Genomic DNA, 24,905 nt, shown 5'->3' with positions numbered 1-24,905 from the left:
GCCCGGCTTGGAGCCGGTGATGTCCCCTGTGGGTCCGCCAAGGGCCATGCCCGTGAGGCTGTACATGCTGCCGTGGGGGGCTGCAGCCGGCCTGGGGGCCCAGGGATCTGGGGCAGGGGCCCAGGAGTGCAGGCCCCACCCGAACTCGGGGGCCGCAGCCTCTTCCACGGGCACCTTTCCCGCGGTGGCACTCACCGAGGTCCCCTCACTGCCTACACCGCAACAGGCCAAAACAAAACCCACGAGGCTCCCTTGGGTGGGTGTCTGTGGGAGATGGTTGCTTCGACCCCATGGGTTCTGTGCACTGTGCCCGTTACGTGTCACAGGGAAGCATGTGAACCAGACGGGCAAGGGGCCTGCCCTCGGGGGTTGGGTTCACGCGAGAGGGACACTGACACAGAAATGAAAACCCACGTGTGCCCGATGGTGGTGGTGGTGGCGCCGAGGCGGAGCAGTCCATCGGGCAAGGTCAGTGGGCTGAGATGGCAGCAAGCAGGAGCCGGCCTCCAGGAGACAAGGACGAGCAAAGGCCCTAGGTGGGATGGGGTTCAGCCCGAGGGAAGAGAGGGAAATGGTGGAGCCAGGGAGACAGCCTAAGGGGGAGGGGCTGGGTGGTCCCCACCCCTGGATTGGACCCAAGAAGCTGGGGCGTTTGCTGAAGGCAGCGCAGCCACCTTGGGGCAGGGTTACAGCTGCTTGACCTGCTGTCAACGGTGGTTTCCTAGGGATCCCTTTGGATCTGTGAGTTGGGAAGGGGGGTTGTCTACGCAGGAAAAACACAGAGATGGTCTGAGACTCTGTGGGCCCCGGGGGGTGCCGACTTTTAGAGAGAGCCAGCGGAACACAGCCCAGTGTCCCCCCCACCCCGCAGCCAGGACAGCGCCAGGCCTGTCCTCGGCGGTCCTCCAGCAGGCGGCCGCCGGCACGGAATGCGCCCTCTCACTCAGCGCCTCCCCTGGAGCCCGAGACGGCGGCACTCAGCTCCCCCGTCCTCCACGCGAACCCCGGCCAACTCAAACACGAGTCAGGGCCGTGCAGCCGCGGGCTGGGCTTTCAGCATCGCTCCCAGGCCCACCAAGCCGCCCACCCACCAGCTCCCCTGCCGTGCCCCTGAACCCGATCACCCACCCCCCCACCCTGCAGCCCTCAGCTCCCGGAACACATCCTTCGTGGGGCCCAGACTCCTGTACTCAGCACCATGTCTCCAAGGCACACTGGGGTCCCACGGGCACACGCTTTCTCCCACCGTGTCTGTTGCAGTCATCCCTGATGGGCTTGGATGGGCCCACTCCTCTCCACCATCCTGCCCTCGTCCTGCAGGCCTCCGTCACCTCGATGGAGGAGTCTCCTTGCCACCAGCTCCACCCCCACCCTGCTGGCCAGAAACAGATCAATATAGATTATTCAGTCTGCAGAACACCGAGAGAAAAGATTGACCCCAAAACAGGATGAGTTTTTACTGATCGTATTTTTCAGAGATGGCCACGACGATGTCTTCCATCCTACATGTGCTCTTAAAGCCTTGATACTCACCCCCTGAATGTGAGTGATCTGATACTGTCTTATAAACAATAGATTACAACAGAAGTGATGCTGTGCAACTTCTGAGGCTGGGGTACTTGTGCTTAGGGCCTTGAGGCCTCCATGCTTTCAGGACCCAGGCTAGCTCAGCTCCAGAGCCAGTTGTCAGACTAGCCCACCTGCAGAGATGATATAAAGAAGCCCTGAGACTTCATGGAAAGGGAGATGTCCAGCCAGCTGCTTTAACTCCAGACATTCTCTGCCTGAAATCATAGGAACTACCCAGCTGAGCCCTCCTGAATTTCTGACCCATAGAATCCATGATAGATACTAAAATATCTAGACTGATGCTTAAGCCACAAAGTTTTGAATTGTTATGTGGTTACAGATAATTGTTTCAGAAAAGAATCAAGAATCATGTATCTCCAAAATCTTTTTTTTATTTATTTTATTTTTTTTTTATTTATTTTTTTCAAAATCTTTATTTTCATCCATGGTGTCATGGCAATCCAATAGGGAAAGCCAGTTTTTCAATAAATGGTGTTAGGACTCTTGGATAAGCTGGGGGTGGGGGGCAGACAGAATGAACTTTGACATCTACCTAGCACTACACATAAAAATGAATTCAAGCTGGATCATAGTCTTAAACATAACGTTGAAATTATAAACTTTCTAGAAGAAACAGAGAAGAGTATATTTGGACCTTGATATAAGTCCCACCAAGATTTCTTGGAGAGAACAAAGAAAGCATGAAATATTAAAAAACTGATAAATTGAAATTTATTAAAATTATGAACATTTATTTCTCAAAAACACCATTAAGAGGTTGAAAATCAAGCCATTGTCTGGGGGAAAATATCTGCAGTGAACCTATGTGAAGCTAAATTTGTACCCAGAATGCATTTTAAAAATACCTGTAAATCAATAATAAGATAATCTAATTTTTAAATGGGCAAAATATTTGAATAGACACTTCACAAAAGAAGACATATAGGGGATGCCTGGGTGGCTTGGTGGTTTAGAGCCTGTCTTTGGTCCAGGGCATGATCCTGGAGTTCCAGGATCGAGTTCCTCATCAGGCTCCCTGCATGGAGCCTGCTTCTCCCTCTGCCTGTGTCTCTGCCTCTCTCTCTCTGTGTGTGTGTGTCTCTTGTGAATAAATAAATTTTAAAAATTTTTAAAAAAGAAAACATATAAAATGGCCAATAAGCACTGAAGAAATATTCAGAATCATTAGCCATCAAGGAAATACAAACAAAAACCATAATGAACTATCCATATACAACCATTAAAATAGCTAAAATAAAAGACTGACCCCAAAAAATATTGACTAGGCTACAGAACAACTAGAACTCTCATATATTGCTGGTGGAAGTAAAATGGTACCACCTTTATGGAAGCAGTTGACAGTTTCTTATAACATTAAACATATACCTATGTGATTCATCCATTCTACTCCTAACTACATACTCAAGGGGAAGGGAAATATACGTTGAAACATATATATTCATAGCTGCTATATCTGTAATAGCCTAAAACTGGAAACAACCCAAATGTCCATCAAGTGAATGGATGAACAAGTTTTGGCATATCTACACAAGGGAATATTACTCAGCTGTAAAAAATGACATATTGATACACTTAGGAACATGGATAAATCTCAGGATAATTATGCTGAGTTAAAGTCAGAGTTTTTGAAAGTAGGTATTGTATAACTCCATTTATTTGAAGTCCTAAAATAGGCAAAATTATTCTGCAGTGATAGAAAGCAGATCCACAGTTATGTGGGGCTGGGGCAAGTGTGACAGTGGTCGGAATTAACTGGGAAGAGGCACAGGAAACTTTACAGGACAATGAAAATGGGGTCTTGATTGGAGTTTTGGCTACACGGTTCTATATATTTGACAATATCTATTAATTGAGCATTTAAGATCTTCCATTTCAGGGATCCCTGGGTGGCGCAGCGGTTTGGCGCCTGCCTTTGGCCCAGGGCGCGATCCTGGAGACCCGGGATCGAATCCCACGTTGGGCTCCCGGTGCATGGAGCCTGCTTCTCCCTCTGCCTGTGTCTCTGCCTCTCTCTCTCTCTCTCTGTGACTATCATAAATAAATTTAAAAAAATTTTTAAAAAAAGATCTTCCATTTCACTGCATAAAAATTCTACCTCGATAAAATAATTTAGAACAAAAAGTGAAATGCCCAATTTATGTTAAGTGGGTTAAAATAACATTGCTTGCTATTCTAGCTCCTTTGCCTTTCTGCATTAATTTTAGAATAACTTTAACCATATCTACAAAAAATCTTGCAGGAATTCTGGTATTTTTATGTAAATTGATAGGAATAGCAACTATGTATCAAGATGAGGAGAACTGACATCTTTACAATTTTGAGTCTTCCAATCCATGAACATGGTATGTCACTCCTTTTGTTTAGATTTTCTTTCATTTCTCATCTGTATTCTGTTTTCTCAGCATGTTAATAATATTGGTGTCTTTTATTTTTAGACTTACACTAAGTATTTCATTTTTTTGGAAGATTGTAAATGGTATTGTATTTATAGTTTTGGTTTCCACATGTTCATTGCTATTATATAGAAATGCAATGGATTTTTATATATTGATCTTGTACTCTGCAACCTTGCTGAAATGAGAAGAAATAGTCTACCTTATTAATATATAAAATATAATGTGTATGTGTTCTATGGCTACAGTTATTAAAACTGTATGGTATTAGCAAAGGGATACACGCATAGATCAGTGAAACAGGGTAGAGAACCCCTCAAGAAATAGATCCACATAAACATGCCCAACTGATTTTGAACAAAAGCTCAAAAGCAACTCAGTGAAGAAAGGATGAAGCAAACATTGTTGGAACAATTAGACATCCCTAGGCAAAAAAGAGACTCAACCTAAATCATGTACCTTATATAAAAAATACTTCAAAATAAAATTGTGGACTTAAATTTAAAATTAAAACTATAGGGATGCCTGAGTGGCTCAGTGGTTGAGTGTCTGCCTTCGGCTCAAGGCATGATCCCATGTCCGGGGATCAAGTCCCACATCAGGCTCCCTGTGGGGAGCCTGCTTCTCCCTCTGTCTGTGTCTCTGCCTCTCTCTCTTTGTATCTTTCATAAATAAATAAATAAATAAAATCTTTTTAAAAAAATTATCAATTGGACTCCATCAAAATTTAAAACTTTTCTCAGCAAAAGAGCCCCTGTTAAAAGGATGAAAAGATAGACTATAGTCTAGGCAAAAATATTCACAAGTAATATATCCAATAGACTACTATCTAGAATATACAAAGGAGGGATCCCTGGGTGGCGCAGCGGTTTGGCGCCTGCCTTTGGCCCAGGGCGCGATCCTGGAGACCCGGGATCGAGTCCCACGTCGGGCTCCCGGTGCATGGAGCCTGCTTCTCCCTCTGCCTGTGTCTCTGCCTCTCTCTCTCTCTCTACATCTCTATGAATAAATAAATAAAATCTTTTAAAAAATAACTAATCTAATTAGAACACAAGCAAAAGACATGAATAGACATCTCACCAAGGAGGATATACAAATGGCAAATAAGCCCACGAAAAGCACATCATTAGCCATGAGGGAAATGCAAATTAAAACCACAGTGAAATATCATTACACGCTGAAGAATAGGGGGCAAAGTGATGGTGCCAACTGCTGGTGAGGATGCAGAGAAACCGAATCATTCCTACATGGATGCTGAGAATGGAAATGGTTCAACCACTCTAGAAAATAGTTTGGCAGTGTCTTAAATACCGAAACTTGCAATTATCATAGGCTAGCATGCCTGGGCATTTCTCCCAGAGAAATGAAAACTATGTTCACACGAAGACCCACACATGAACGTTCACAGCAGCTATATTCGTAACAGCTAGAATCTGAAAACAACTCAGACGTCCTTCAACAGGTGAATGGCTCAAAAAGCCTCGGTATGTCCATACGACGGAATACTACTCAGCAGTAAAAAACGAAGGAGCTGCGTACACACACAGCAAGCTGATGAATCTCCAGATGATTAAGCCAAGTGAAAAAAGCCAATGCCCAAATACCATAAACTATATGATCCCATTGATGTGACGTTCATAAAAAGACAACATTATAGAGATGGAAGCTCCTAGGAATTAAGGGGGGGTGGATTGTGATATATAATATTGTTTTGCAAGATGTTACAATGGGGGAAACTAGGTGAATGAGATCTCGCTGTATTATTTCTTACAATTCCACCTGAAAATAAGTTTAATTGAAGATACATGTGAACTCTGATGACTGGCTTGCTCATATGGCCATCCTCGGGGTGAGAGGAGAGCAAATCTGTGAGGACATGAGCACAGCCAGTGCAGCCCAAGGCTTCCTGGGCCCAGCGTGCCCTTGGCCCCTTGCCATGGGGCCTCACCACCCAAGGCTGTGATATCCTACAGGCGACCTTTGTCTGTCCCGTACTCCACATCCACAGCATCTGTGTGCCTCTGTCTTTCATGGGTCTCAAAAAGCATCAGCTATTAAAGACATTCTCTATGTCAGGGACAAGGCCGGGCAGCCAAACAGCTACAGTCCTGTGGGTGAGCTCCCCCCAGGGAGCTTCTCCAGTGACCTCGTGGGGCTGGGGAAGAGCACATCTGTGGATCGGACTGATGGCTTCTGCCCAATGCCACCCTACTCCCAACAGTGGCCTGCCTGGTGTGGGGGAAAGGGGGCACTGGGACTGGAGTTTGCTGGGTCGAGACGGGGGCCGTGGGGGGACTCGAGCACACTTGTCCCTCATAACTCTAGCTATTTCCAGTCCCCTTCCTCTCCTAGTAATGACACAGCCTACCAACACACTGAGGGTCTCTGTTCTCATATCCTCCTCCCAGACCACCACTCCTTGCTTCGTTTACCCATCTCCCCTCTGGAATCGCCTTGAGCTGTACGAGTATTTGGAAAAGCCTAGAACACCATCCATCACCACTCTGGCACCAAGACCACCGCTGTCGGCCTCTCTCCATTCTTGGCGTCCTCCCACTCCTTGTCACAGTTGTCTCCTCTCTGGAGTTCCGGGAGGCCCTGCCTGCATCCCTCCCCCAAACAGGCTCCCTTGTCACGTCCTGGTGTCCGTCAGTCTGGAGCCCAGGCATCTCTGTACGTGAATGCCCCTTGGCCCTGACTCTCCCACTCAGCTCTCGCTGAGAGCATCTGCTGTGCCAACTCCTGGGAATGCTGGGATGCCAGGAGGGAGCACAGGAGGGGGCTCCCAGTCAAGACAGGGGGTGCCAAGATGAGTCACAAGGGAGGAGGCATGGAAAGTTTCTTGCCAAGTGAGGGGAGAGGAGGGAAGCTGGGGGCAGTTCCTGGGCTCAGCTTGGCAGGAGGGGTGTGGCCTGACATTGGGCCATATGGATAGAAGCCAGGAAGCTTAGGTCGTCGTGGTCCTCAGAAAGGTCTTTGAAAATGGCCCAACGTCCGGGCTGCACGCGGGAAGGCCCACAGGAGGCTGGGTGTGCGGGCCGGGGTGGCAAGCCTGGGATGAGGTGCATCTCAGGAATCTCCAGCTCCCGTCTCCTGCTGGCTCCTCTTGAGAGAAACATCAGTTCGGTTCTTTGCCTATTTGGGAACTAGGTGGTCTTTTTCTTGTTGATGGTCTGTTTTTGAGGCTCAAAATCATCTTGAATACCAGATGCAGCCAAGACAGTCCCCCTGGGTATGGATGGGGACCCTGAGGCAGGCCTGCTCCAGACCTCAGGATGGCTGGGCCCGCGGCCTGGGACAGGGATGGGAGGCCTCAGAGGTGCTCTGGTTGGACCCCAGGTCACACCGGTGCCTGTTATGGGAGTCATGGGCCCAGACCCTGGCAGGGGTCCTAGCAGAGCTTTGGATGCTGTCCTGCAGCAAAGCCCACACCTGGCATGCTGGTCCTGCTCCCAGAAGCATGCAAGTGGGGAGACCAATTCTGCAACACCCTCACAGTGCATGTTGTCACCCCCAGCTCTACAGATTTCCTTGCTTTCCCGGCCCTGATTTGGCTGCAACCCCTAGGACCCCTCTGCCCTGCTCCAGGTGGCTCCTCAGGCCTCTGTGGGCAGCATTCTATGGGGACCTGTGGCATGTTGACTCCCACCCCCACCCATGCAGTGTGAGACCCGGGAGAGAAGGCTGGCACTCACCACTTTGTCTTACCTGTGCTGCCCCGTGATTCAACTGGGCAGCGCTGGTGGCCACTGTGCGGGCAAGAGGCACGCTCTGCCTGTGGCCCGCAGCTGCCTGGGAAGTTCTGGAAGGAGGGCCAGTTTAATACATCAGCGATGTCCCCTGCCAGCAAGGCCACACGCGGCTTTCTCACCAGGCAAGAGCATGAGGCAGGACTCACCCTAGGACACGCCGGCACCTGTGGGTGGTTGGGAAGTGTCGTGACCACAAAAGTGAGCCTTATGGCAAGAGCTCGAGGGAGGGGAGTGAGTCCGAGTGACTCCTTTTCCCTAGAGGTCCCACTTCCCAGATACAGCACCCAAGTGCACCCTGGTGATGCGTCTTTGGTCTGAACGCTGGCCAGAAACACGGATGCTTGGCGGCCAAGCCCAGGCCGTCCCGAGCCACTGGCGATGTTGAAGGGCTCTCCTTCCCTGCAAAAGCTGCCCAGGCTCGGGGCTCCATCTCCCGCTGCTGTCCCATCTAGAGAAGACCCTGCCGGTGGTTCCCAGCCGCCTCAGAGGAGCACCCACGTACACACCCAGGGCTTCACTTTAAAGAGCCTCTGGAACAGGGAAGGGGCAGGCACCAACTTCAGCACAGAGCATCCTGCTGCGGAACACGGACCTTCATGCACACGTTGTCGAGCCTGGCTCTGGCCGGCCACACACCTGAGACATTTGGCCTGATCCAGCGGAAGGAGTTTGGAGGCCTCGGGTGTGTGGTGGCTGGTCTGTCTCCCACTGACGGGCGGCCTGGCGTGGCGCTGGCCTGCTGTGAGCATGCAAGGAATACCCAGTGGGGACTGGCCACCGGGAAGCAGAGAGCAGGAAGGGAGAGCCCCTGTCCTCACCCTGGAGGAGGGAACAGATGTCCCACCCAGGCCTCCCTGCCTCTCGCCTCAGCCACCTCGGCAGTGTGGCCAGGGTAGGGCACAGGGGTCCCCCACAGCCTGCAACAGCACATGGCAGGAGAGCCTGAGTCACCAGGGACCATGGAAACCAGGTGACTGACACCTGCTCTGAGGGCCCTGGTGTATGCCTGGGCGTGACAGGCAGTGCATCCTCCCTGGGTGGTGCCAGGGCCCCATGGCCAGCCGGCATGGGGCAGGGGGCTGTGGACGGGGCAGGTGCCAAGGCCAGCAAGGGGCATGGTCTGCGTGGCTGGGTGGCAGGGGCCAGCGCCCTCCCTGCATCCTGTTTATTGGTGTGTGGGGGGGATTTCCTGTCCCGTCGCGGCCTGATGTTCAACGGCGGACCCAGGAGCAGGAGTACAGGGGGAAGCTGAGGCAGCCTTTGGAATCCCGACACTTGGCCTTGTCTGGTGGGGAGGCAGGTTCAGGGAAGGGACGCGAAGCTTCGCTCCAGCCCAGCCGTGCTCGGGCCCCACGCTCTGCCTGTGACGAGGGGCTTATGGAGCATGAAAGCCTCCAGGACAGACACGCTGGCGCATCTCGTGCCTCCACCTGAGGCTTCGCCTGAGACCGCGGAGCTGCGGCCAAGGCCGGGCCCCACAGGAGCGCTGACACCCCGGAGGAGGTCTTGTCCGGCCCCCCAATGGCCTCGCGTGGACGCCTCGGGAGGGCCCCTGGGTCAGGCAGCTCTTCTGCGCCGGGTGCCCCCGCACTCTGGGTCCCTGTCACTCCTGCTCCTGCCCTGCGCTGCCTTCTCTCCCAGAACGCCTGAAGGGACCGTGTCCCCGATGTGGCTGGAGGTCCACGCCGCCCCCCGCTGACCCTTGCTGGGGAGAGAGCCCAGGGCCCGCTGCTCCGGGTCCCCAGGTCCCCCTGTGGCTCACTGCCCAGGAGCACAGGCGCCCTTTGTAGCCTTCCGCCAGCTGCCCAGTGAATGGGGGACTCGGCGTGCACCGTGGCCCTGCCCCACTTGGAACCTTGCTCTGTCCCCTGCGACACACAGGCCGCTTTAACGGGGCTGGGCAGCGCCCTCCTGGCGGGGCAGCTGCACGCTCTGCTCCGGCGGGTGAGGGAGCCGTGACCCCCTCCCGTTTCTCTAACAAGGAGATCAAGAAAGGCCTCCAACAGCTCCTCGCCGCACACACACTCCCCTGGCGACAGCCACCCCCAGAGCACCCCACTCGGGCAGGCGGGAGGGGCTGCAGACCATGGGGAGGCTCCAAGGCCTGGGCCCCCAGGTGGCCCCCGCCACCCAGCGGGGCAGGGACGAGCTGTCCGAGCAGCGGACGCAGGGAGGCACCGAGCTGCAGGATGCATTGGCGGGAGCAAGTGGCCCTTCTAACTGGGAGCCCCAAGGACTAGGGACAGTGTTGGGTCTCCTCACGGGTATGGCTGAGCCAGAGCACCAGCACCAGCAGGGACCAGGGCGTGGGAGCGACGCCCATGAGCAGACAGGGGCAGGGGGCAGGAGGGCGTCCGGTCACCAAGTTGATGGAGTTCAGGGTCAGTCAGGGCTGCCCGACTTGTCAGGGGACAAGTGACACCTCTTTGCTGGGGTGAGGCTTGGGCCAGGAGGTCCTGGGTTCAGCTGTTTGGTCTCACCACGCCGCCGTGAACCTCCGCTCCTGATCTTTGCTCAGCCATGACCCCCATTCCCAGCAGGCATCGGGGCTGCCCCAGAGAGGGCCAGGTAGGTAGGGGGACGGTTGACAGAATGGGGGTGGGGAGAATGAGCTCACCTTCCAGAAGACCGAGGAACCACCCTCTGAGACCAGGGAAGCTGAGAATACCAGCAGGAGACAGGAACCACTCGACCCCGGCCCACAGCCCTGTCCACAGCCCAGCATTGCACAGAGGAGTGGGCGCTTCAGCAAGGGGACATGGGACATTGGGGTACAGTCCCCCAAAGCTGGAGGACACTGCACATAAGTGTCCAGGACAGCGTGGCTGGAGGGAAGGCAGCAGGCAGGGCTGGATGTGGAAGCTGGCGGAGCAGGTGGGGCAGGGGCAGCACTGAGGGGGGAGCACAAGCCCTCTTCTTTGTTCTTCCTCCGTCTTGGCCTGCTCTGCACACTGGTCCCATACCCAGTGACAAATTCCTGGGAGTGATTTGAAAGACACAAGCTCCACCTTGGGGGTCACTGGGGTGGACTCCATGAACCACAGCCTCAAGCCTTACTTTGGGCCTCCGCTGCCACTCCCCTCAAGGAGGGCCCCACCAGCTGCCAGGCAAGGGGAGAGAGTCACCCCCACTGCCAGGGCTCCTCCAGGGACAGTCAGGGCAAGAAGGGGCACCCCAGGGCCCCCAGTTTCTGGGATACCTGAAGTCCCAAAGGGAAGATCTGGTCTGTCTTATTCTTTCCATGCTGTCCCTCAAGTCCCCAGCTTCCAGAGGGCTCGGACCAGGGTTATGTCACTGTCCCCGGCACTCGGAGTCTGTGGCCCCGTGTGCTATCTTAGTGCAGGAAACCAGATGAGATTTCCATTTCTCCTTGGGAAGATTTCTCTCAAGTGGCTTCAGTGTGAGCTGCTATAAGGTCCTTCCTTGCGGTGCCTCTGTCCAGACAAAGGGACATGTGTCTCTCCTTTCTTATGGTGACCCTTTCCTCAGGGCCGTGGTCTGACTTCTGTGGGCAGGCGTGACCTTGCAGGTCCTTTCCCCCAATACCTCTGTGAGGGGGTCTCAGGGGTCTAATGCATGGTACCCAGCCTGCCCTCTGTCCTTGTCCTAAGATGAACAGAATGTCCTGGGGCTTTGTCACTGGTGGCCCCTGTTGCCCCTGACATCTGTGTGTCACCTGAAGCAAACCTCTGAACCCCACACCTGTTTCACTCGCCCCCCCTTTGTCCTCTCATCACCTTCACAGTGGTTTGCTGTGAGCCACCTTCCATCCTGTGTGACCACACCGACGCCCACAAGTCTGTGCAAAGGGGGAGGGAGACACCGCATGGGCTGAATGCAGTCTCTTGAGAATCCCTTAACTAAAAGAATTTTTTTTTTTTTTCTGGAAAGCATTGAGCTATTTGTAGCCCAAGTTGGTTGAACAGATTTTTCTGGGTGTAACTTATTTTTTCACTCATTAACTTCTTTTCCTTGTGAATTAAAAAGTAGCATTTTTTTTCCACGCAGGAGTGTCTTATTTACTTCTCTTTGTACCACAGCCAGCACGTCTTCCGCCTGCTGCGGAAGCAGACTCAGAGCCCACTGGGGGAGACCATGGCCCCTTAGCTGGGTTAATGCGGTGTGTCCAGGCCGGGCCCTGCCATTTGCACCCCCTCCCGATGTCACCCCTCACCCCCGGGGTTGCACTGCTCGATAAACAGGAGCTGGGTGAGGGTTTTGCTCGGCCGTCCCACTGGCAGTATCCAGGCTGGAGAAAGGGAAAGAGGCCTTATGCTGTCCTGTCTAGGAGATCGGGGGGCACGCCCCATGAACCTTCTGGCCAGGGCCAGCAGCTCGCAGTGCTGACTTCTGAAATGTCCCAGGCAGATATGTTGCCTGTCAGTCGATGGGTGCCACCACCACGAGGGTCTGAGCTAGACAGGGGGCAGCTCCAGTGTGTCTGTGGTGGGGTTTGGGGCTCTCCCCTGGACTCTGTCCTGGGAGATGAGAGCACCAGGACAAGGAGTGAGCCCCCCTTCCCCACTCCGGGCCAGCAGCCTTTGGTCATCCAGAGGCATTTCATAGAAGGCATTGACCCAGGCCTGCCTTGGACACTTTCTCTTTCCAGGGAGCGGCTCCAGTCTTCTCTCCATCAGCTGCCTTCCACGCTGCTCCACGGCTCCACTCCAGACCTCGAACACTGGTCCCTAATCCAACAGCATTTCTGTATGTAATCTTTTGGAGTGCACTTACCTTAACAAAAACAAACAAACAAAAAACAAAAACAAAAAAAAACCCGAAGACATGTTTATGTGGTACACCTTGTTATTGTCTTGTTGTCAGAATTGTGGTAAAGCCCGTGATTCTCGTACACATGCACCTCCCACCCTCTGCCCGAGCTATGCCCTGGACCCCGCAGCCCACTCCCCCCAAGACCTGCCCCAGGGCTGCCTGGAGCCCCCAAAGGGGCCCTTTGCAGGGACATATCTGCCTTATGGAGGACAGGTTCCTGCCTTCTCCTTTGTCCCCACAAGCACAGCCTTGCATGGGTCAGTTCATGCTCCATGTCCAAGTGTCAGTGTTCACTGACCAACTGAGCCATTTCTGCAACGCTCCAGGCCCCCGGAGATGGGGTTCCCGTGAGCCTGTGGAGCTGATGAAGCCTCAGAAGTCCTGTCTGTTACTCCCAGTGCCCCCTCCCTGCCCATTCTTTTATCGGCAATTCCAAATTCCCCCCAAAGCTCTAAAACTTAAAAGTGTTCAAAGCTCTGTAACCAAGGCAGACCTGAGCTGCGGTGCAGCCCTGAATTATGGCCTTTGTCTATTCCAGTTTGTGGGAATAGCTGCATTTCAGGACAAACGTCTTGACCTGTTTGATTATGAGGTGCAGCCGCAGTTCTAATGAGATACCATATAATGTATGAGATATAGGACAGATTCTGAATTCCAAACACATCTGGCCCTGAGGCTTCAGATGAGGTGTCGGGGCTGTGGAGTGTCTCCGCACTGGTCACAGTTCTGGAGGTCTCAGTAGAGGGGAAATGGGCTTTTGCCACAGAATTTGGCAATGATGGCTTTTTCATTTATTGAGCAAACAAAGCTATGCTAGATGCTGGTGATTCAGAGACGGACCGGCCCACAGACCGGAGAAGGGGCACACAGGGGCTGGGGGGGAGGAGGGTTTCCTGTGAGTGGCAGGTGCAGCAGGCCATCTCCTCCTAAGGGGGCCCTTACCTAGGGAGCTGGTGACCACAGGCCTGACTGTCCCTTTTCTGTGGGACTGAAGACTCCAGATGTGCCACCTTGGGAGGGGGGAGGCCTGGGGGGAGGGCTCCAGGGAAGCCAAAGGTACCTGGGAGTGTGATAGTGACAGGAGACAGGAGGCACTGGTGCTTGTGAGTCCTGCCAAGTCACTGAAGGTCTGGGCCCTCAGTTTCCCCATCTGCAGATGGGGTGCAGGCCCTGGCCCTGCTTTCAGTGCCTCTGACTGCCCTCTAGCACAGAGGGCTAGGGTTTCCCTGTCCCCCTTCTCAGGGTGGTAGCAGGTCTGGCTGTGGGTCTGCAGAGCAGAGGCTGCAGAGCTGGGGAGGGGGGTGGGACGGCGGGCAGGCTTGAGGTCAGGCCAAGTTCGGTCCCGGATGCCAGCTCAGTTACTCTTCAGAAATAATCTCAGAAAATAGGCCAGGAAAAGACAGGAGAGACAGCTGTCCAGGGGCTTGGCCTTTGCAGCTCGTCCAGGTGTGTCTCCCTCCCCGGCGGGCGCGGCCCTGAACAGGTCGAGCAGGAGGGCGGCCGGCACGGCCTGCCCCAGGCATCGGGTCACGGGGTGACCACCCCCTGTCCCTGGTGCGGCGCGGAGGGCTGGGCGGGGAGGGGGCTGGCGTCCCCGGAGGGCCTCGCGGAGGCAGTGTCAGAGGCCGAGGCCGCGGACCGAGGGCGAGAGCCTCCGGTGCGCGGGGGGCGCGGGGCGCGGGGGGCCGGGGGGCCGGGGGGGGGGGGGGGCGCGGGGGCGGGCAGCCCGGCGGGGCGGGCGGGGCCGGGGCTGGGGCTGGGGCCGGGGCGCTGGCGGGCGGCCAGAGGCGAGGGCGCGGCCCGGGGGCGGCGGGCGCAGGGCGGTTGGGGGGCGCCCGGGTCCCCGCCCCCGCCGGCCGCGCCGGGTCGCGCGTGGGCGCGGCGGGCGCCGATTGGCTGGCGGGCGCGCGGGCGGGGCGGGCGGCGGCGGCGCGGAGGGGCCGGTCACCCCGCAGCCGGGCCTCGGCCTCCGCCGCTCGTCGCCGCGCCCCGCCCGTCCCCCCGCCCGCGGCCACCATGAGCACGGGCCTGCGGTACAAGAGCAAGCTGGCGACCCCAGGTGAGCCCGGCGCCCGCCGCGCGCCCGCGCGCGCCTTTGTCCCCGCGCCGCCCGCCTCTCACCGTGTCTTCCTCTCTCCCCCGCCCGCCGCCCGGCCCCGGCCCCGACCCGACCCGACCCGACCCGGCAGAGGACAAGCAGGTACGTGCGCGCCGCCGCTCCCCGGCCTGCTGTCACCCATTGTGGCACCAGCGCCGCCGGCGCCCGAGCGCGACCCCGCCCCCGCCGGCCGTCATCCCGCCCTGTCGCGACCACCGATTGTCAGCCGGGGCAGCGCCGCCGCCGCGCCCGGAGCTCCGAGGGCGGGGAGGAGGGGGCGCGGGGCCGCCGGGGGCCTGTCCCCTGACCCTTGCAGCGCGGGCGCCCCTCCCGGGCCGGGGGGATGGGCGGGTGTCCCTCCCCCACTGATCCAGCTCCAGCGCATCCTCCCTGACCTGGCCTTAGGCCTCGCGCTGGGGGTCCTGGGAGAGGCCACAGCCGCGGCAGGCCACGGGCCAGGGGAGGGCTGTGTGTGGGTCCACGAGCCAGCACCTAGACCCGAGCAGCCCCACCCCACCCCCGTGCATCTTCTGCTGCTTCTCCCCACACACCCAGCTGAGTGGGCCCCTCTGCCGCCAGGCCTCTTCCCCAGGCTGGGAGCCTCCGGGGCCTCGCCTGAGTCATCCCTGTGCCCAGCCCTGGGTCTTCCAACCCAGTGGGTACAAATAGGCTTATGGCCTCCCAAAGGGGCTGGCCGGGTCCCCACCCTCCTGGTATGCAGGACCCGACAGGAGGCTGCTCGGGGCACCCACTGTGAAACCCAGCTGAGGCTGGGATGAAACAGAGCGGGGAGACCCTGAGAGTGGGGTGGGCAGGGATAACCAGGTGGGCAGGGGCTCCAGGGCAGCCCTACTGGGGGGCCTCTCTGGCTTGAGCTCAGCTGTGTTTGGAGGATTTTCTGGACCCGACTCTGGCACCAAGGTAGCCTCGGCAGCCCTTGTCAGGGATAGGGATTTACACAGTGGAGGGATGCTGGGTGGAACCCTGAAGTCCTGGCCCAGGGTGCGGTGGCAGCCCCAGGAGCCACCCAGCAGGCGGGTGGGGGCCAGGAGTCACTGGCTGCCAGGTGCCAGTCTCCTGGCAGGGACCTGCCCAGCCCTGGGACAGGTGAGGCTCTTGGGGAGGGGCCTCTCAACCTCACCCTGCTGGCAAGGGCTGCTTTGGGAGCCCGGGCCAGGAGCTGCCTTCCTATCAAGGCAGGTCAGACAATGCCTGAGATGCATGGACACATGCTGCCAGGCTATTGTTTGAGGGAGAGAGAGAAGGCCCGGGAGACCAGCCCCCACAGCTTCTGCTGGGCCTGCAGGCACTTGGAGTCTCCGGGCTGGGCAGCCGCTGCCCAGTGCCACACAGGGACCCCTTCCTGCCGAGGTGTGAACCCCTTCAGGCCTGTGTCTGCCCATCCTTCGCCCCACCCATCCTCTGCCCCTAGGAGCAGAGAAAGGGGGCACCATGCAGGTGGAGCAGGGAGCCCTGGGAACAAAGCCAGGGAGCCGGGTGTTTGGGGTGGGCTCCCTAGGGATCTGGGGGGCGGGGAGCTGGAAGCATGTGGCAGTTTCATTGTTAGCATCGTGGTGTTACTTGAGCTTTAGTGCATCCACCCTGTGAAAGAGGGTCTGGGGGAGCTCTGGTGGCTCCCTGTTCCCGCATCCTCTAACTCCCACCCTGTCTCAAGCAGTGGACTGGGCTCTGCTGGGCTCTGTTGGCTTTGGTGACTGCTTCCAGAGCTGACTCCAGTGATTCTAAGAATGGAAATGCCTCGAGAGTCTCAGGCACCGGGAGGAGGTGGGCGCAGCTGTGTCTATGGCTCAGGAAGCCCCGAGGAATATTTGTACTCCGTGGGGCCAGAGAGAGGGGGTGGCAGGGTCCCTTCCTTGGAGCTCCCTCAGGGAATGGGGGGATGGGGCAGGTGGGTTGGGAGCTGGGAGTGAGACTCTTGCCCTCCTGACCTGGGCCTCCTCAGAGGCCATGCAGTACCAATGGGGAAATTGAGGCAGTCTAGGAGCGATAAGCTCCCTTGGTCACTGGGCTATGCAGTGCTGAGGCTCCTTCTCAGCCTGAGGCCCAGACCCAGGGGTGTCCATCTCCGAGATGCCTGGAGCCTGAGATGCCAGCCTCTTGGGGTGGGGACTAGGCTGAGGGACCGTGTCCACAGCAGGCCTACAGGTGGAGGTTGGATGGGACTTGGCCCAGGAGCCTCCCACGGGTCAGCGTGGCAGAGGGCTGGGGCCAGTGTGGGCGCTTTCTCAGGGCGAGGACTGAGGGCCCAGCCGGGAGAGCTGAGGGGGGTGCCCTGTGGCTTCCCCCTGCACTCCTCTGGATGAAAGACTCTCCTGTTCCCAGCTGTGTGCCCACTCCTCCTCCCCAGGTGCAGTGGCTCCAGGCCCACAGCAGCATGAGTCTGGACAGATGGACAGAGGCCACTCAGCCAGGGGAGCCAAGAAGGGAGGACCAGGGTGGGGGAGAGCTGGGAGGCCGCCTCTCCCCACTGACACACAGTCCAAGGAGTATGTGTCTTCGTGCGGCATCTCCTTTCCAAGCCTCCCCCCTGCCCAGCTGGTACTGGCTGGTTCAGATTCTGGTGGAGGCCTGGAGGGAGGGTGAGGAAGGGTGTGGTGGCTCAGGAGGTGCCTGTGGGCCCCCGGGGTGGTCACAGGAGGCCAGGGCTACCCGGGCTGGAGCGCTCCAGCCAGTCCTGAGGGTCAGAGCGGCGGGGAAGCTGAGGGAGCCGAATCCGGGGAGGGGGTAAGTTCACTCCACAGGCCTCCCCAGCTACGTCTGCTCGGCGCTGGCGCGGAGTGGTCTGGGCGCAGCTGGGGCCAGGGCTGGCTGCAGCTTCGGGTCTCCAGAGGTAGGGCGGGGAGGCGCCTAGTGCTCTAAGCCACCCTCCCTCCCCCGCTTTCAGCGTCCGCCACCCCCGGGGGCAGGGGCGGTGGGTCCAGGCTGGGGAGGCGGGCTTTGCCCCCACCCAGTTCCCTCACGTCGGGCAGGAGGCCGTGCCGGTGAAGAACACCCCTGCCCCCCCGGGCACCCCCTGCACACGCCCGGGGGGGGCAGCACGGGGGCGTGGCCGTGGGTAGCTGGGGCGCCGCCGGGAGGTTCCCGGGCCACCCGCGAGGACAGGACGGGTGAGCGGGCCGGTTCCCGGGGCGTGCGCCTGGGTCCCGGGAGCGTTCCCCCGGCGCCCTCTGGCGGGCGGAAGCCGCGCGGCGGCCACAACCGCGTCCCCCGGGCCCGGCCCCCGCCCCCTGCCCCCTGCCCCCCCCCCCCCCGCGGCCGGGCCCACGCGGGTGGTCGCGAGGCCCGGCCCGAGGCGGCGGGTCCCCGGCGAGGCTCCGCCCCCGCGCCCTGCGCCGCCCTGCGCGGCCCTGCCCTCCGCGGCAGCTTTCCGGTGGCTCCGCCCGCCCGCGGCCCAATTTCCAGGCAACAGTTTCCCGGCGACCGCGCGGTCCCGTCCCCCCCGCGCCGGCGCCCGCGAGGCCCCGCCTCCGGTTCGGGTGCGGGCGCGGGCGCGGGGCCTGCGGTGGCTGCGGCGCGGCGGGCGGCTGGGGCGCGGGCCCGAGGGCCCAGGCATGGCACGCACGGCCTCGGGGGGCGGCGGCACCCCGGGCGGGCGACGTCCCTTCCCTGGGCCTCGGCTCCCGCGCGCGTAGCCGGCCCGACAGCGGGGCCTCGAGGCAGCACCGCGCGGGCCCCCTGACGCCCCGCCCCGCGGGCCCGACCGCGTCCGGGTGCGGGTGCGGGTGCGAGCGCCGCGATGGACTCCCTGGCAGCGCCCCAGGACCGCCTGGTGGAGCAGCTGCTGTCGCCGCGGACCCAGGCCCAGAGGCGACTCAAGGTGTGTGCGCGCGAAGTGGGTCAGGGTGCGTGCGCCCGCGGGCCGGTCCCCAGGGCTCTGGGCCGGGCAGGGGCCGGCGGGGCCGCGGGTGGGCAGTGCGACCCGCGGGCGGGGGAGGCTCCGCGCCGCTGTCTATAAATAGCCGCGGCTCCGCCTCGGTGGCAGCAGCCAGCCACCCCCGCGGCTGGATCCCGGCCAGATGGGCCTCCCACCCCCTGGTACACTCAGGAGGGGTGAGTATTGAGGTCAGGGGCCTCTCCGGCTGGGGGGCCTTGGGTATGGCTCAGGGTCGTGGTCCTGGCGCCCTCTTCCCCCCGCTGAGGGAGGACACAGCCTGTGCCTGCGGCAGCCAGACATCCTAAACTCTACACACCTTGTCAGGTCCCTGCAAAGCCCCTCGCGGAGGCTGGGGCAAGGAGGCCTGCCGCCCCCCTCGCCAGCCTTTCCAGCACCAGGCCTTTGCCCACAGGCCCTCATCCCCTTTCTGCCATTGAAACTCCCCCAACCCCCCAGGGGACTCTACCCTCTGCCGCCTCCGTGTCTGAGCCAGGTAGGGAGGGAACAGGGCATCAGACTGCCCCAGGAACCCCAGCATGCCCCTGACTTGCCCGCCCCGGCCCCCAGGATATCGACAAGCAGTACGTGGGCTTCGCCACACTGCCCAATCAGGTGCACCGGAAATCTGTGAAGAAGGGCTTCGATTTCACGCTCATGGTGGCCGGTGAGTGGGCTGGACTCCCAGGTGGGGTGGCTTGGAACGTTAGCCAGCTAGGCTCTGTCATAGGGACCTCAGACTTAACCTGACTCTTTCCCTATACCTGCCGGCAGGTGAGTCAGGCCTGGGGAAGTCCACACTGGTCCACAGCCTCTTCCTGACCGACTTGTACAAGGACCGGAAGCTGCTCAGTGCTGAGGGTGAGTGGGCCCCATGGAGCCCTGGCATTGGTTCCCCATCCCCTGCTGTGTGACCCCTCACAGGGTTCCCTTCCAGGTCCACGCCCTGCCCCCGTCTTCCCACAGCATGGGTCTCCTGTTCAGGGTCCAGGAGGAGTGGCCCAAACGCCACCATCAGGCCACGTGGCCAGGGCCAAGACACTAGAACGAATGAGAACGTGGGTCCTGGCTGCCCAGTGGGGTTGGGGCCGAGAGTTGGAGTTACCCCAGCAAACAATGCCCCAACCCCCACAGAGCGCATCAGCCAGACCGTAGAGATCCTGAAGCACACGGTGGACATTGAAGAGAAGGGAGTCAAGCTGAAGCTCACGATTGTGGACACTCCAGGCTTCGGGGACGCTGTCAACAACTCCGAGTGGTGAGGAAAGCCCAGCTGGGGGACAGTGTCTGCCTAGGCTGACCCACCTCCCTTCTGGCCTCATGGGCCCTCCTGCCTCCCTACAGCTGGAAGCCCATCACCGACTATGTGGACCAGCAGTTTGAGCAGTATTTCCGAGACGAGAGCGGCCTCAACCGCAAGAATATCCAAGACAACCGTGTGCACTGCTGCCTGTATTTCATCTCCCCTTTTGGGCATGGGTGCGTAAATGTCCTGGGAACGGGCTCGGGGGGCTGCCGGGCTCCACAGATCCCCACGGCTGTCCCGGCCACCGCCTGTCCACTGTCGGTGCACTCACAACCACGAACCCCGCCCAGCCCAGCCCAGCCTCTCCCCAGGACCCTGCCACCCCCACCATGCCCCTCTCTACCCCTGGGTGCTCTCTGTAGGCTGCGGCCCGTGGATGTGGGTTTCATGAAGGCTCTGCACGAGAAGGTGAACATTGTACCCCTCATCGCCAAAGCTGACTGTCTTGTCCCTGGCGAGATCCGGAAGCTGAAGGAGCGGGTGAGCCTGCCATGGCAGCGGGGCCTGGGCTAGGTCTCTGGGACAGAGAACACTGGGTGTGCCGATCCTGGGTGCCAGTGCCCCTGGCCCTGGGTTCCTGGCTAGCCTCAAATCTGACCGCCTTGCCCTGCCCCAGATCCGGGAGGAGATTGACAAGTTTGGTATCCACGTGTACCAGTTCCCCGAATGTGACTCTGACGAGGATGAGGACTTTAAGCAGCAAGATCGGGAACTGAAGGTGAGCAGCCTGGTGTGGCAGAGGAGGGGACTGGAGGTCAGTTTACACGGGCAGGCCAGGCATCCCCGTCCAGCCCAGTGGGGACAGGAGTTTTTTGTCTGGGCACTAGGGCCTCTTCACCCAGAGCTTGGGGTAGGGGGCACAGTCACCCATGTCCCCACTGGCTTGTGCAGTCTGGGCCCACGTGGTTCATGTATCACGGAGCACTCACCGGGACCCAAAGGCATGGTGCTGACCCGGCCTCCACCCAGACCCTCCTTCTCAGTCTTCTTCCAAGGGGTCACCAGCAGAAAGGTCTGGCGTGGGGCCTGGTGGCCAGAAGCCTGCCCATGCCCTGGCTCCCAGAATTCTGAGCTCCAGAGGGTGGTTGTGGCTCTGGGTGCCCCAGGATCTAGAGTGGCAATACCAAACCCAAGACGTGGGACAGGTGGCTCCATGACAGGAGGCAGGGGTGGGGGGGACCTTGGCTCCAGCCAAAGTCAGCTTCACTAACAGGAGGCATGGGGTCAGCTCTGGGGAGGGATGTAGGGAAGGTAGCTGGATGGAGCAGTTCCTCCAAAGGGGTGGTATCGGAAGGGGGGATATGCCTGGTTGGGCACAGCCTGGCAGAGGCCTCTGGGGTATGAGCTGTGCTAGCTCAGGCTTCAGAGAAGCCAAAAGAATTGAGCAACTCCAGGGTCTCCTCTGGGAGAGGCTGTTGATGATGTTGCTGGAAGGGCCAATCAGGTGCTGAGTGCCCATGCCCCTCTTCAGCCCACCCCACACTCATGCTAACTGGGCGTGAACCCTTGTACCTGCCTGCCCTCCCCAGGAGAGCGCGCCCTTCGCAGTTATCGGCAGCAACACAGTGGTGGAGGCCAAGGGGCAGCGAGTCCGGGGGCGACTGTACCCCTGGGGGATCGTGGAGGGTGAGTTCAGGCATGGGCATGGCAAAGGGGGTGGGAAGGCTCCCTTGGGCCTGCACCCACCCACCACCCACTCCTGCCCCACAGTGGAGAACCAGGCACACTGCGACTTCGTGAAGCTGCGCAACATGCTCATCCGCACACACATGCATGATCTCAAGGACGTGACGTGCGACGTGCACTATGAGAACTACCGTGCACACTGCATCCAGCAGATGACCAGGTGCGAGGCCCTGACCCACACCTGGATCATGTGCCTCATGGCCCCAGCCATGTCTCCCTAACAGAGGGCTGGCCCCTGCTGCCCACCCAGACCTGAGCTTTGCCCCAACCCCATCCCAGATAGGCCCCCACTGTGCATCTTGTCTTCCCAGACCCAGCTCAGCAGTGTGGGAGCTCAGAAAGGGAGGGAGGGCCTTAGTTGTGTGGAGGGTGTCAGACAAACTCTGTCCCTCTTGTCTACCCCACAGCAAACTGACCCAGGACAGCCGCATGGAGAGCCCCATCCCCATCCTGCCACTGCCTACCCCCGATGCTGAGACAGAAAAGCTCATCAGGATGAAGGATGAGGAGGTTAGTAGGGCTGCAGGGAAGGAGCAGGGGCTGGTGGAGGTCGAGGGTTTGGGGCTGCTGATCAGGCCTCTCCTGTCACGGTTTTCACGCCATCTTCCACTGTTCTGGCCTCACCTCCAGCTAAGGCGCATGCAGGAGATGCTGCAGAAGATGAAGCAGCAAATGCAAGACCAGTGACCCCGACCCAGCCCCACATCGCCATGGATAGACTGCCAGTTTCCAGGCTGGCCCTTCCCATCCCTGGACCCCAACTGGCCTGGACTTGACCCTGGAATCATCTGGATCTCCAACAGGCCTGGGCACAACCCCAGTCCCAGAGTGACTCAGACCAGGACTGTTCCCAGCTGTTCCCGACCTGACCCAGAGACACGGGGTCACAGCCCCCAGCCCACCCTAACTTATTCTCAGCATCAGTCCCTCCCCTCATTTGTATCTGCTTCCACGGGGCCAGGACAGCAGCCCCCAGGGTGGCCCCCTTTGGCCTTGGGGGAACAACAGCTAGGTTGGGCCATGACTTTCGAGATCAACCGTTGCCCTAGAAGGTCATGAACTCCAACCCCAGGCCCTACTCAGGTGGGTGGGTAAAACAAGGTGGAATAGGGGAGCAGATCCCCAGCATCCCCGGCCTATTTCCCCACCCCAGTGCTGCAGAATACACATGGGAGCCCTCATGTGCCCACTCCCTTGGGCCACCCAGCTACTGAGACCTCACTTTGTGCCGAGGTGGGCCAGGTCCTTCCTTACCTCCTCACCCCTTCACGGGGTAGCTCAGTGGGCAGGTTGGGCAACAGAAGCACTTATGATCCCTCCAGACCAAAGGAGGGCAGCCGGCTGCAGGCAAGGATTTCATGGGGCTGGTGGGGCTGGGACACCTGTGATGGCTGGTACTCCTCACCTGTGGCTGCGGCCTGGCCTGAGGGCTCCAGGAGCAGTGGGTGGTGGGCAACCTGGCAGCCCCCTAATCCCTAGACTGCCATTCCCTGCCTGTGGCTGGAGGTCCCTTCTCCCCAGAAGCACTGTTGCCCCGGGGGGTTCCCTAGCCCATGTCCCCTCCCCCAGCATGATACCTTCCCCAAACCCCATTCTCCAGTTTTGTTCAGTTGTGAATGCTGCGTCCTGTCCTGGTGACGGGAAAACAATGTTGGTGAAGTCGCACTGGTGTCAGAGTGATCCGCGGGCCCCTGGGAGCTTGTGGGGGCGGAAGCCGTGGGCCTGCGGGCCCTGGTGATAGCTCTATCTGGGGCCACAGCGCCCATTGCCTGGGCCTCAGGGTTATTTCTGGCGGGTGGCTGCGCTGTGGTGGCTTGGCAGGCCCTGGGGCCTGGCAGGGGCGGGGCGGCCTTATCGCCTGGCTCTCCAGCCCAAGCTTCGCGCTCCAGAGCCAGCCGGGTCACCATCCTCTCTCGCCATGGGCTCCGGTGAGTCTGGGGTCAGGCAGGGCCCCCGGGGCGGCCTTGAGCCGAGTGGGGTTGGAAGGCGCCGGGGTGGGGTGGGGAGATCTGGGTCGGACTTCGAGGGGACCTCTAGCCAGCGCGGGGTGACGGAGGTGGAGAAGCTTGCGGGCAGGAAGGGGCTCGGGCCTCGGGGGCTGGAGCCGGGCCCGCGCTCCCGGCGCACAGGGACCCCCCCCAGGGCCCCACCAGCCGCCAGGCTCACTAGGGCGCTTCCCTTCCAGGGCCGCGCGGGGCGCTGAGCCTGCTGCTCCTGCCGCTCCTGCTCCTGGCGCCGCCGGGCCGCCGGGCCGCGGGCTGCCCCGCGCCGTGTGACTGCGCGGGGACGCGCGTGGATTGCGGGCGCCGCGGGCTGACGCGGGCCACGCTGCCCGCCGCCTTCCCGCCGGACACGACCGAGCTGGTGCTGACGGGCAACAATCTGACGGGGCTGCCGCGCGGACTGCTGGACACGCTGCCCGCACTGCGCGCCGCTCACCTGGGCGCCAACCCCTGGCGCTGCGACTGCCACCTGGTGCCGCTGCGCGCCTGGCTGGCCGGCCGGCCGGAGCGCGCGCCCTACCGCGACCTGCGCTGCGCCGCGCCCCCCGCGCTGCGCGGCCGCCTGCTGCCCTACCTGGCGGAGGAGGAGCTGCGCGCCGCCTGTCCGCCCGGCGCGCTCTGCTGGGGGGCGCTGGGGGCGCAGCTGCTGCTGCTCGGCCTCGGGCTGCTGCACGCGCTGCTGCTGCTGCTGCTGCTGTGCCGGCTGCGCAGACTCCGCGCCCGCGCCGCGCACCCCTCGCCGCTGAGCGCGCCGCTCGTGGGGCCCGGGAGGAGTCCCGAGGAGCGCTGAGCCCCGCGGGCGCCGCCCCCCGACGGGACCCTGGGCCGAGGGGCCCCCGGGCTCGACGTCCCTGCCCACGCCGCCCCCGCGGGCCCCCCACTAGCACTAGCTGGGCGAGCCCGTGCCCGGGACGCGCAGGCGGGGCCAGGGGGGACCGCAGCCCGGCCCCTGCGAGGTCCCCCGCGCCAAACTCCGGTGCACAATAAACCCTTCTCCCCGTCTGACTGGTCTCTGCGCCCCGCCACCCGGAAACTGCCCTCCGCCCAAGGGGCCACGCCACACCGTTGCACACCCAGAATAACTGCCGGCGAACACGGGCCGGTGGGCGAGGACACTCTCCCCACCACTCACTCTCACAGGCGTTCAAGTGGGAAGCGCGGAACTTGGACACCGGCCACACTGTGGGGTGGGGAGGACCCCGTGGGGGGTGGGGACAGCGTGGGGACAGTGAAGACAGTGCATAGTGAGGACACTTGGGGAGTCAGGACACTGGGGAAAATGACACAGGGACACTGGACAGTGGGGACGCTGAGAGCACTGCAGGGCAGTGTAGTTGAGAGAAGGGGAGAGGATGTCTGGAGCAGCAGTCTCTGGGGGTCGTGAGGGGCCTCCAGAAGGCTCTGAGGACTGT

At 60.0% G+C, this 24,905-nt stretch overlaps 2 protein-coding genes across 5 annotated transcripts; both read left to right on the top strand.

The window, feature by feature from the left end:
- The first annotated feature begins 14,440 nt into the window (after positions 1–14,440).
- SEPTIN5 (septin 5) lies at positions 14,441–23,155 on the top strand. 4 transcript variants are annotated; one of them, XM_072803544.1, is made up of 12 exons: positions 14,456–14,567; positions 14,698–14,708; positions 19,069–19,165; positions 19,273–19,359; positions 19,633–19,756; positions 19,843–19,977; positions 20,167–20,284; positions 20,421–20,522; positions 21,334–21,430; positions 21,515–21,650; positions 21,898–22,000; positions 22,121–23,155. In XM_072803544.1, the coding sequence occupies exons 1-12, from the start codon at positions 14,525–14,527 to the stop codon at positions 22,175–22,177; spliced, it is 1,110 nt and encodes a 369-aa protein (XP_072659645.1). In that variant the 5' UTR covers positions 14,456–14,524; the 3' UTR covers positions 22,178–23,155. The 4 variants fall into 4 exon arrangements, with proteins under 4 accessions (XP_072659646.1, XP_072659645.1, XP_072659647.1 ...); XM_072803545.1 differs by lacking the exon at positions 14,698–14,708 and having other exon boundaries at positions 14,441–14,567; XM_072803546.1 differs by lacking the exons at positions 14,456–14,567; positions 14,698–14,708 and adding an exon at positions 17,305–17,351.
- A 128-nt stretch (positions 23,156–23,283) lies between these two features.
- Positions 23,284–24,429, top strand: GP1BB (glycoprotein Ib platelet subunit beta). Its single transcript, XM_072803547.1, has 2 exons — positions 23,284–23,418; positions 23,676–24,429. Exons 1-2 carry the CDS (start codon positions 23,409–23,411, stop codon positions 24,281–24,283), a joined length of 618 nt encoding a protein of 205 aa, XP_072659648.1. The 5' UTR covers positions 23,284–23,408; the 3' UTR covers positions 24,284–24,429.
- Positions 24,430–24,905: the final 476 nt, after the last annotated feature.

Source organism: Canis lupus, chromosome 27 (assembly GCF_048164855.1).
Source record: "Canis lupus baileyi chromosome 27, mCanLup2.hap1, whole genome shotgun sequence".
NCBI lineage: Eukaryota > Metazoa > Chordata > Mammalia > Carnivora > Canidae > Canis > Canis lupus.
This window is presented reverse-complemented; position numbering and strand designations above follow the sequence as displayed.

Excerpts from the sequence above, each read along its gene's own strand:
- SEPTIN5 (XM_072803543.1), top strand. The coding sequence starts at position 18,364 with ATGGACTCCCTGGCAGCGCCCCAGGACCGCCTGGTGGAGCAGCTGCTG. Across the intron at positions 19,757-19,842 it reads GCTGTCAACAACTCCGAGTG|CTGGAAGCCCATCACCGACT; the intron begins GTGAGGAAAGCC and ends GCCTCCCTACAG. Across the intron at positions 20,523-21,333 it reads AGCAAGATCGGGAACTGAAG|GAGAGCGCGCCCTTCGCAGT; the intron begins GTGAGCAGCCTG and ends TGCCCTCCCCAG.